Genomic DNA, 11,334 nt, shown 5'->3' with positions numbered 1-11,334 from the left:
TCGGCGGCAGCCAGAGCCTAGCCCTGCGGCCCGGTCTAGCCGCCTCTAGGCAGGCGGAACGCTATGGCGGAGGCAGCAAAGCCGGGGGGAAGAAGATGCCGCTGCCGAGCGCTGGCGGCGCACAGGAGTCGGTGCACCCTCCTTTGGTGTCCCCCCGGCTCGGGCGGAAGTGCGGGCGGTGCTGCGTAACGCATCCGGGGCAGCGAGGGCCGCGGGCAGGGGCTGCCGAGATGCCGGACTACCTGGGCGCCGACCAGAGGAAGACCAAGGAAGAGGAGAAGGAGGATAAACCCATTCGTGGTGAGAGGCGCTGCGGGCGGGGGCTCGTCCTGGCCCGGTCCTGCTCTGCCGCCTGCCCATGGCCACCGGCCGTTGACGCAGCAGTGGGCGGTGTGGGTGGCAGCGCGATCGTCCCGGCTGCGGCCGGCTGCGGGTCGTCAGGGCAGGGGCGGCCGTGCCGCTGCCGTGCCGCTGCCGGGGGCGGCGGGGCTGAAGGGGCTCGGATGGGGAGAAAATAAGATTTTGCAGTGTGCTTTCTGCGCGGCTCCCCCGGCCCGGAGCCGGGCCCTGCCGGAGCGGCGCTCTCCCAGAGGCAGCGGTGTTAAACAGCAGGCTGCTTTTTTCCCAAGATTCTGTGGAAAACTGGGGGAAATCAGGTCCACGAAGTCGTAGCCTGTTCAAGGCAAATACTTAGGCAGCCCGGCGAAGGATCGATTGCTCGGGGGCTGTATAGCCGACACTGTGCGGGGCGGTTATGGGGAGTGTCTTCCCGGCGCCGTGGGGCGGCCGCTGTCGTCTGCGGCCGCAGTCCGCGGGGTACGGTGGAACCAAAGCTCGCTACAGTTCCTAACTCCTAAGAGAAGTCTGATTTACTCTTCCTAAGACAAAAGGCCTCTTATGGTTAATGATTAATTAAAAGACCAGCTTACTAAAGCACAATACTTCCTTTTTTTTTCGTTGGTGGAGTCCAGTGGCTGGCTGCCAAACCTTCCAGTTGTATTATCACAGTATCACAGTATCATCAGGGTTGGAAGAGACCTCACAGATCATCAAGTCCAACCCTTTACCACAGAGCTCAAGGCCAGACCATGGCACCAGGTGCCACGTCCAATCCTGCCTTAACAGCTCCAGGGACGGCGACTCCACCACCTCCCCGGGCAGCCCATTCCAGTGCCCAATGACTCTCTCAGTGAAGAACTTTCTCCTCACCTCCAGCCTAAATCTCCCCTGGCGCAGCCTGAGGCTGTGTCCTCTCGTTCTGGCGCTGGCCACCTGAGAGAAGAGAGCAACCTCCTCCTGGCCACAACCACCCCTCAGGTAGTTGCAGACAGCAATAAGGTCACCCCTGAGCCTCCTCTTCTCCAGGCTAACCAATCCCAGCTCCCTCAGCCTCTCCTCGTAGGGCTGTGCTCGAGGCCTCTCACCAGCCTCGTCGCCCTTCTCTGGACACGCTCAAGCATCTCAATGTCCCTCCTAAACTGGGGGGCCCAGAATTGAACACAGTACTCAAGGTGTGGTCTAACCAGTGCAGAGTACAGGGGCAGAATGACCTCCCTGCTCCTGCTGACCACACCATTCCTGATGCAGGCCAGGATGCCACTGGCTCTCTTGGCCACCTGGGCACACTGCTGGCTCATGTTCAGGCGGGTATCAATCAATTGCTCCTTTCACTAGGAATTCAGTGGAAGCAGGAGAGAGTGAGGTGGCAGAGTTTTCTGGTAGTGTTGGCATGGCGTGGCGGTTGCTCTTCATGTTTGAATTTCTCTGGCATTGTAATTTTATGTTAGACTTTACTAAACAATGCATCTGGAGACAAAACCAACACTGTATGCAATCAGTGATGCCAGTTGAACTGTTCTCATTCAAAGACATAAAGTTTAGCAACGTAGTGTTTCGTAGACTTAAAAAAACAGTCAAGGACAAATAGTCAGGAAAAAAGTAAAGATCAACACAAAGAAAATCCTCTCACAGTACTGTATAGTACATGCTGCAGCCAGATCTTCAGTGGTGTGTGGGGATTTGGACTCTGTCTACCATAAAAAGATGCAGTGGTATTAGGAAAGTGGGAAAACAGGGCCAGGGATGCTTAAGGTGAAGATGACATTTGGTTGGGCAAAGAGGTAGCTTCTGGGAGAAGGAATGTTAAAAGTCTGCCAAGTGGTATGAAAGTAAATAGTGGATGACAGATTTCTCTTAGTTAACTGAGTTCTCTGGAGCAGTCTTAGAATCATAGAATCAACCAGGTTGGAAGAGACCTCCAAGATCATCCAGTCCAACCTATCCCCCAGCCCTAGCCAGTCAACTAGACCATGGCACTAAATGCCCCATCCAGTCTTTTCTTGAAGACCCCCAGGGACGGTGCCTCCACCACCTCCCTGGGCAGCCCATTCCAATGCCAGTCACTCTCTCTGTGAAGAACTTCTTCCTAACATCCAGCCTATACCTACCCTGGCACAACTTGAGACTGTGTCCCCTTGTTCTATTGCTGGTTGCCTGGGAGAAGAGGCCAACCCCCACCTGGCTACAATGTCGCGTCAGGTAGTTGTAGACAGTAATAAGATCACCCCTGAGCCTCCTCTTCTCCAGGCTAAACAGGCCCAGCTCCCTCAACCTCTCCTCATAGGATTTGTGCTCCAGGCCCCTCACCAGCTTTGTTGCCCTTCTCTGGACATGTTCCAGCACCTCAACATCTTTCTTGAATTGAGGGGCCCAGAACTGGACACAGTACTCAAGGTGTGGCCTGACCAGTGCTGAGTACAGGGGAAGAATAACCTCCCTTGTCCTACTGGCCACACTGTTCCTGATGCAGGCCAGGATGCCATTGGCTCTCTTGGCCACCTGGGCACACTGCTGGCTCATCTTCAGCTTACTATCTATCAGTACCCCCAGGTCCCTTTCCTCCTGGCTGCTCTCCAGCCACTCAGTCCCCAGCCTATAGCGCTGCTTGGGGTTGTTGTGGCCAAATTGCAGAACCCTGCCCTTGGCCTTGTTAAATCTCATCCCATTGGCCTCTGCCCACCCATCCAGCCTGTCACAGTCCCTCTGCAGGGCTCTCCTACCTTCCAACAGATCAACACCTGCTCCTAGCTTGGTGTCATCTGCAAACTTACTGATGCTGGACTCAATCCCCTCGTCTTGCAGGACCCTGCAAAAGCTGGTGCATTTAACAGCTGATGCTGCTTGTTTCCATGGGGGAATTCTGAAGCTTAAGATTTTTTCTCTTCTAGTATGACCACTCTGATGTTCCCTGGTTTACAATATTAAAACTCAGCATTGTATTAATTACCAATTCCAGACTGCTTTAGTAGTTTATGGTAGGTTTTTGTTACCGAGATAAGCTTGGGTTTGGTTACTGTTCCGTGCTCACACTGGGCATTCTGGAAGAGAGATATCACTGGTGGCAGTTTTTTGATGGATGCTTTCTTAAACATTAAGAAACAAAAGGTTAAAAAGGTGAAGTTTTGACATCTTCAGTTCCTTCTATGTACAGTCATAGGTTGTTAAGCAACACTGTGAGGCAGGGGTTAAGTAGCTTGCTTGTTCTGAGCTGAGTGGTACAGATTTATGGCCTGAAGTGAGCAGCTTAGATGTCTAATACTTTTTTATTCACATTGGTGCAGTTGAAACTTGAAAGAATCCCTTTGAAGTACATGTTTTCATCTTTTAGAAGCAGCAGAATTTGTACTGCTGGTTTTGGGTTTGCAACTGGAAGCTAAGTCTCTCCTGTCTTATTTCAGCTCTGGATGAAGGAGACATTGCCCTGCTGAAAACCTATGTAAGTAGCACACATACAAAAGAGTGTTAAAAGGAAAAGACAAGTCCTGGTAGGAACTGCATGCAAGAGTGGAGGAATGTGGAATTAGTGAGTAGCTAGTAAATCTGCTTCTGACACATTCCTCCTTTCACAAAACACTTCATCCCTTTCCATCTTCCAACAAGAAAGCCCCAAAACCCAACTCACAACCATAAAAGTAGTCCTGTGGGTTTGTTGATGTTAAAGTAATGAAGGTTGGGGGTTGGTTGGTTATGTTTTTTAATTAATTTCCCGTGTGCTTGTAACTGATTTGTCATAGTGGTCTGACATCTAGGGCTTTATAAAGAGCAGTAACTTTAAGACCTCTTCTCCCATCAAAATGATTTGCTTTTAGCTATCATTTAATGGGACTATTAATGACAGACCTTGTCAAAAAGAATGTAATCTGGGGAGGCATTTTTCATGAGCAGTAAGGCTTAAAACACAACCAAAGTACAGTGGGCCTGTAAAAGAGCTCTTGAAAAGTGGCACTTGTAGCTCAGTGCATGTCCAGATTTCAATGTTTGGCAGAAGTTTGAATGTTTGGCAGAAGTTTGAATTTCTGTTGATCCTGAGACTCCTTTATGAAGCTCTGGAATACAGCTTGTGCCCACTGTGGCTGCTTTTTTTTGTTGCCAGCTTACTATGAAAGGGATCTTGTAAAGGAAATCCAGCTCCAGATCTGCCTGTGTTAGATGGGGAAAGGTAGTAGAGCGTTTTATCACAAGCAAGAATCTAACTTCTAGTTGAGATTGTGGATTCTCCTCCTCTGGTGATACTCAAAACCTGCCTGGATGCTGTCCTGGGCAGCCTTCTGTAGGTGAATCTGCTTTAGCAAGAGGGTTGTACTGGTTGATGTTGATAATATCTACAGAATTATTTCTCTGTAATTCTTACTGTGTTGGGTTTTTTTTAAGTTTGGAACAACAACAACAGTGTAAAAAAATTAAGAATGAACGACTAACAGAAGTGTAAATCCTCTAAGTGTAGAAATGTGAACAAAAATCCCTTACACAAGTGGTCAGTTGTGCAGCTGCACTCTGGTTTAGCAAACAGCAGTGATGTTACTGGAGCCGAATAGCATCTCTTGACTGCCATCAATAGCTGGCTGTTTCACCAGGAGAGTCTATGGAACATCTTGGTGCTCAGCAGCTATTGCCATTCTATCCTACATATAAAATACTCTCAGTTCTGAAATCTACATGGTATTCCTTCTCCAGGGCCAGAGCACATACTCCAGGCAGATCAAGCAAGTAGAAGATGACATTCAGCAGCTGCTTAAGAAGATCAATGAGCTTACTGGTACCTTTCTTTCTTAAGACAGCTTTCAATAGAGCACCCACATTTACCAAAGCAAGTGTGTGAGGAAGCTGATTGTAAACAACTGCTGCCCTGGTTTATTGTTATTTTTCTCAAAAGGTTATGCTTCTTTGCTTGGTCATGTGGGAATTTTGTTCTATAGGTGATGGTCTTTTTGATTGGACAGGGATAATCTGTCCACGTGGTGATGTAATTGTGTCCTTTAACACAATTTTAGTGAAAACTCCTAATTTTTCTGTGTTATGATAGCATGAAACAAATGCCCCTTTCTGCAACTGGGTCATTTACTGTGATTTGCTTGATGCTGCATTTGAATAGTGAGTGAATTTCCACAGTCTGCTAAACCCAGCATTAAGGAGTGGCAGCACACCTTGGACAATGAACAAACATGGATCAGAGCAGGCAGCATTTGAAATTAGATGGTCAGCAATGGCAGTTACACTAAACAATGAATTTGTTCCCTATTTTTTTCTTGTTTCACTGATGTGTTTTTGCTGCTCTGTTACTAACCCTCTAGTGGCCCTCAGTTTTCTGGAAGACTGCAGTTTCCCTTTTCCAGTAAACTCCTTGGTTCTTTCAAACACACCATGGAGATGGTACCTTTTATAGCCATGTTTTGGAGGTTTTGTAAAGTTTTCCATCAGCATGAATTCCTTTAGCTTCTGCTAACTTGCACTAAAGCTTTCCCTCAGTGAAACACTTGCAGAATTTCATTCCTTTGCTGAACCTTTGGGAGATCTCTGTCAAGCTTGGTTGTAGTCATCCCAACACTGCAAAATTGTGCTAGAGGGTGGGCCCGATGGGATTTGCATGCTTATCTGGTGTAGTCATGTAGGCCTCATTTCTTTAGGAAGTTTGTTTTTCAGGAATTTTGTCAAAGAGATTTCTCAAAAAGCTTCCTGCATGCTTTTGCCTAAGGTTTTTGGTGTGGGAAGGGTTGCCAAGTTGTCTGTGTTGTACCTAGGAATCAAGGAATCTGACACTGGCCTGGCTCCTCCTGCTCTCTGGGATCTGGCTGCAGATAAGCAGACTCTGCAGAGTGAGCAGCCATTACAGGTTGCCAGGTAGGTGCACTGTTCTCTGGGTTTTGTTTCAAATGTGGTTGACAGCTTTTGTTGTTCATATTGGAAGTGTTTTCACCACTGTATCAGCAAGGAGCTGTGTCGTGCTTGATACTGCATGACCTCCTTCATGCCTGTACCTATTCTGTAACTGTCAGCTGATGCTGTAGAAATGGAACCAGAGTATCTCTTGTGTGTCTGGAAGACAGGACTCTCCTATTGATGCTCACACAAACAGCAAGCTGCTTGGCTTGCCTGCTGGTGTTAATTGTGTGGTCTGTATTAGGTGTACAAAGATAATCAATGCAGACTCTGAGGATCCCAAGTACATCATCAATGTCAAGCAGTTTGCCAAATTTGTTGTGGATCTCAGTGACCAAGTGGCACCTACTGACATAGAAGAAGGCATGAGAGTTGGGTAAGCAGAATCTCTTTTATTCTTGAGTTTTTCTGGAACTTTCTCATCTGATCCTTTAGTTGCACAGGTCATCATTTTGCAGTGGTTGGGATGCTAACACTGTTTGCTTGGAGACAGTAACTCACCTGCATGGTGTGCTAGAATCTTGAGATTTTGATGTCATTTTGATGAGAACTCTGTGTCATGGACTAAAACGTGTCAGTTGGGGCCCAGTTTCCAGCAGCCTTCATAGCCTGTTTCCTCTGTGGTGTCTGCATAGTTGCATACAGGGCAGCTGCAGGACATGTTCACCCAGGAGGTGAAGCCTGTTACTTTTACAGTCAATATTTTTCCACTTTGCCCTGTGTGGTATTTTGGAGCCTAGCTTTCAGAATGCTTCAGTCTTAATATTATTTGAAACTTTAAACTTCTTTGCAGAAAGAATTCCAGTTTCTAGCCCATCTGACTGTTAGCTTTAAGGGCAGGGCTGTCTTGATGCTACAGAAAAGAACAGTTTAAGAATTCAGCTCCTAATTTTATATGACAGTTTAATTTTACATGACAGTTTAATTAACCAGTGTTAGAATAATAGTCTTTTATGCTTTCTCACCAGGGTGGACAGAAACAAGTATCAAATCCATATCCCCTTGCCTCCAAAGATTGATCCCACAGTCACCATGATGCAAGTGAGAACTGCCTTTGTTTAATACTATATTGGTTTGTCTTGTCATTTTGGTTGCTTTGACTGGGTTTTGTTCTGGGCTGTTGAAGAGTGATATGCAGCATCAAACTGTTGACTGCTCGCTCAACTTCTTGTTATGCAGGTAGAAGAAAAACCAGATGTCACTTACAGTGATGTTGGTGGCTGTAAAGAGCAGATTGAAAAGCTGAGGGAGGTGGTTGAAACCCCTCTGCTTCATGTAAGTAACCTCCAGATTGAAACTTTGACTATGTAAAAATTATTCTGGTCATCTGTTAACATTGGAAAAGGCAAGAGAAGATCATTTAGCTGGGTGTGAACAAGGACAAGTGGCTTAACAAGTGAAATCCAGGCTAGTCTGCTCTGTACTGCCCTTCATTGGTGATTGTCTTAATTTACATATACTCTGTGATGCATGTCATCTTTACTATGTGTCTGACCTTGCCTTCTGCTTCCCATCATTACAGCCTGAGAGGTTTGTTAACCTTGGCATCGAGCCTCCCAAAGGAGTGCTTCTGTTTGGGCCACCTGGGACGGGCAAAACGCTTTGTGCCCGTGCTGTTGCCAACAGGACTGATGCCTGCTTCATCAGAGTCATTGGATCTGAGCTGGTGCAGAAGTACGTGGGAGAGGTGAGAGTAAACACCTGGTGGAATTTGCAGATCCCTAGTTGTGGAGATCAGGTACTATAGTGTGTATTATGAGTGAGTGTACTTGTTGGAGGTAGGAGTGGGGAGGAACTACTGGACAAATCCCTGCAGATCAGGCAAGCAGTTCTAAGACCTGAAGCGTGGTAACTGACAAAAGGGATTTTGCAGGGTGGAGTTTAATCTAAGTTGAGATTCCTTTCCCAACTCTGCCAGTTACTTGATCTGTAGTTCTGAATTTGAGAGTAGTTGTTTGCCTTTGTTGTAAATGGCTTTAAGGTTTGTTAATATTCTGCTGTACAGAATGATACAACTATTTGGGTTGGAAAAACACTCTATTCTGATCCAGTCTAGCCATAACCCAACACCAGTATGGCTGTTAAACAGGTGCCACATCCACACATTTCTTGAACACCTCCAGGGGTAGTGACTCCACCACCTCCCTGGGCAGCCTGTTCCAATCCCTGGCCACTCCTTCAGCAAAGAAATTTTTCCTAACCTCCAACCTAAACCTCCCCTGATACAACTTGAGGCCACTTCCTCTTGTTCTATCTCCTAATAGTAGGGAGAAGAGACCAGCACTACTTCCAGGTAGTTGTAGAGAGCAGTGAGGTCTTCCCTCAGCCGCCTCTTCCAAACTAAACAATCCCAGTTCCCTCAGCTGGTCCTCCCCAGATCTGTTCTCCAGACCCTGTATGTGCAGATAAAGGGTTTTATGGTAGGAAACTTTAAAGTGCTTGGAAATACAAGAAGTTTAATTTTGGTAGTTATCCTTCAGACCCTTGAATCTTTAACACAATCTTGATGATTTGGTGTTTTTGCTTTCAGGGGGCTCGAATGGTTCGTGAACTCTTTGAGATGGCCAGAACTAAGAAAGCTTGTCTGATATTCTTTGATGAGATTGATGCCATTGGAGGTATTTTGTACTGTCTGTAGCTCTAGTCTCACAGGAAATCTTTCAGCTTTCCTATTCATGTTGTGATTGTTTGTCTGTGTTGCTTCACATCAAGACATGTGCTTGTAAATACCTGTTTACTAACTACTGCCAATATGCCTTGTGCAGGGGTGGCTGTCAAGAAGTGGTTTAGATAGCTTGGACATCTTTCACCTTTGGAACCTGCAGATATTTGAGCTTTACTGAAGAGTCTCTGCATTGTTTTTGCAGAAACTACTGCTAGTTTACCCCCACTTCAGCTCCTGCACTACAAACTAAAGCTTTATTACTACCTGAATTGTTTATTTCTGATGTTTTTTCCACAAAGGCAGTGGAGTATGTGTTAAATATATTTAAGATAGATTACTTAAGGCTTTTGAAAGTACAGCATTCTTTATGCAGACGAGGCAGGGCACACCAACCAACCAGACTGCATTTCTCAGCTCCAGCAGTTTGGCCAGTGGTTAGGCAGAGAGAAAGACCCTTTCATCCTAAGGATGCTCTGACTGACAGCTAACACCAGTTAGCTCTTTCTTTGAAGGAGATTATTTTCAAACAGCCCCCTCAGGATCCTTTAAGCTCATCACAAATATTTCTGTGGAATTCATAGTTTTCCAGGTGTCTTCTATGCAGGCACTGTGACACCTCCTTCGTGCCCTGAAGGTCCCTTTCTTTTTGTGCCTCCTGTCTAGGTGCTCGCTTTGATGATGGGGCTGGGGGTGACAATGAAGTGCAACGCACTATGCTGGAGCTGATCAACCAGCTGGATGGGTTTGACCCCCGAGGCAACATCAAAGTGCTTATGGCCACGAACAGACCAGATACTCTGGACCCAGCCCTGATGAGGCCTGGCAGGCTGGATAGGAAGATAGAGTTCAGCTTGCCTGACCTCGAGGTGAGAAAGCTTCCTTTGGCAGTGCATTCTGATACCAGGGTGTGCTTTGGTGACAGCATCATTACCTGGGGCAGGCTGTGGGGACTCATATGAGCAGCACTCATGAAAACATGGAAGTGGAGGGATTAAAGGTGCACCAAAAGGTTTTCTGACACTGCACAGATTCCAAGAGCCTTGGTGAATAGTTGCATTCACCATATGCTCCTGACTCAACAGATAAAGAATCCTTCAACCAGATCTGTGATTTAGCTCTTGAGCTGAAATGTGTCTTGTTTGGCTCTCTGATTTCTTGAGGCTCTTCTACCATTAAGGCTTTTTTAAAAGTTACTCTCTTAATATCATGGACACCTAGCCATGCTAGTCCAGGCACAAGAAGCTATAGTTTGGTATCAAATGAAAGATGTATTTTTCATCTGCCCATGCTCTGGCTGTGGGCTGCTGCACCTCGAGAATTGGCATCTCTTTACCAGCACCCACACTTGTGTCCTCCCTTCTTTTTCCAGGGCCGAACTCACATATTCAAGATCCACGCTCGCTCAATGAGTGTTGAGAGAGACATCAGGTTTGAGCTGCTGGCCAGGCTGTGCCCGAACAGCACAGGTGACTGAACTTGATTTATTGTCTTTAACAATCTTGTGGCTGCTTCACCTCTGCTGGTGGCCTGTGCTGATGTGGTTTCCCCTCCTTGGCACAGGTGCTGAGATCCGCAGCGTTTGCACGGAGGCAGGCATGTTCGCGATCCGGGCTCGGCGGAAAATCGCGACAGAGAAAGACTTCCTGGAGGCAGTCAACAAGGTCATCAAGTCCTATGCAAAGTTCAGTGCCACCCCCCGCTACATGACCTACAACTAACACCTGCAGTGCTTTTCCTGTTCTGTTGTGAAACAGAAAGCCAAGTGTGGCAATTCCTGTCTTGTTCTTGGAAGCTAGAAATAAACGGAGGATTCCAGCTGGTTAGGTATGTGTTCTGTGCTAATGGAGTGTTGCTGCTGGAGGGAAGGAACCTCAGTGACATTGCAGCAACACAGCCTAAAGCAGTGAGAGCTTTTGAAATCAGGTACCTGGACAATGTTAGAACCCCAGAGTTTAGATCCTTAGTCACCCTTTATGTCCCAAAACTGCTGAAAGATCCTCAAGGGACTGCAGTGATGTGAGTTCATGATTGCATGTGTCAGGCTCAGCACTGAGGTGGCTGTGCCCCAGGGAAACATGTGAACTGCACAGGCAGGACCCGAGAAAAAGGCAGGTCCAGCTCTGCTCAGGCACTTGGCAGTCTGCGCCACTGCCCAGCCTGGGACAGACCTGAAGGGGTATTTTTTCTCTCCCTGGGCAGATGGTTTGAGTTTTGGGGTTTTGCTGTTTATTTTTCTTGGTGGTTTTCTTCATCGCTTTTCCTAGCAAATAGTAAGTCAAGGAGGAAGAAGTGTAATTTCTAAGTGTTAACAGAAGGGAGATTCCTTTATTCCTGTTCCTGCTCTGAAAAAGATTCATTTTTTTTTTTAGTCTGCTAGTGAGCTCTTTGATACATCATGTCACTTGACTAAGGTGCTAGTAGGATGGCCTCAGTAGGGTCCTGGATGCTCTGGT

General features: G+C 46.8%; 1 protein-coding gene across 1 annotated transcript; it reads left to right on the top strand.

Annotated features, from left to right (window-relative positions):
* Positions 1-155: 155 nt before the first annotated feature.
* PSMC2 (proteasome 26S subunit, ATPase 2) lies at positions 156-10,704 on the top strand. Its single transcript, XM_064142529.1, has 12 exons — positions 156-300; positions 3,738-3,775; positions 5,014-5,095; positions 6,078-6,177; positions 6,461-6,592; positions 7,185-7,257; positions 7,396-7,491; positions 7,739-7,903; positions 8,747-8,834; positions 9,545-9,747; positions 10,251-10,347; positions 10,442-10,704. The coding sequence occupies exons 1-12, from the start codon at positions 231-233 to the stop codon at positions 10,597-10,599; spliced, it is 1,302 nt and encodes a 433-aa protein (XP_063998599.1). The 5' UTR covers positions 156-230; the 3' UTR covers positions 10,600-10,704.
* Positions 10,705-11,334: the final 630 nt, after the last annotated feature.

The sequence above is a fragment of the Pogoniulus pusillus genome, chromosome 4 (assembly GCF_015220805.1).
Source record: "Pogoniulus pusillus isolate bPogPus1 chromosome 4, bPogPus1.pri, whole genome shotgun sequence".
In the NCBI taxonomy this organism is placed as follows: Eukaryota; Metazoa; Chordata; class Aves; order Piciformes; family Lybiidae; genus Pogoniulus; species Pogoniulus pusillus.
Note: the sequence above shows the minus strand (reverse complement) of the source record. Positions and strands in the feature narration are given on the sequence as shown.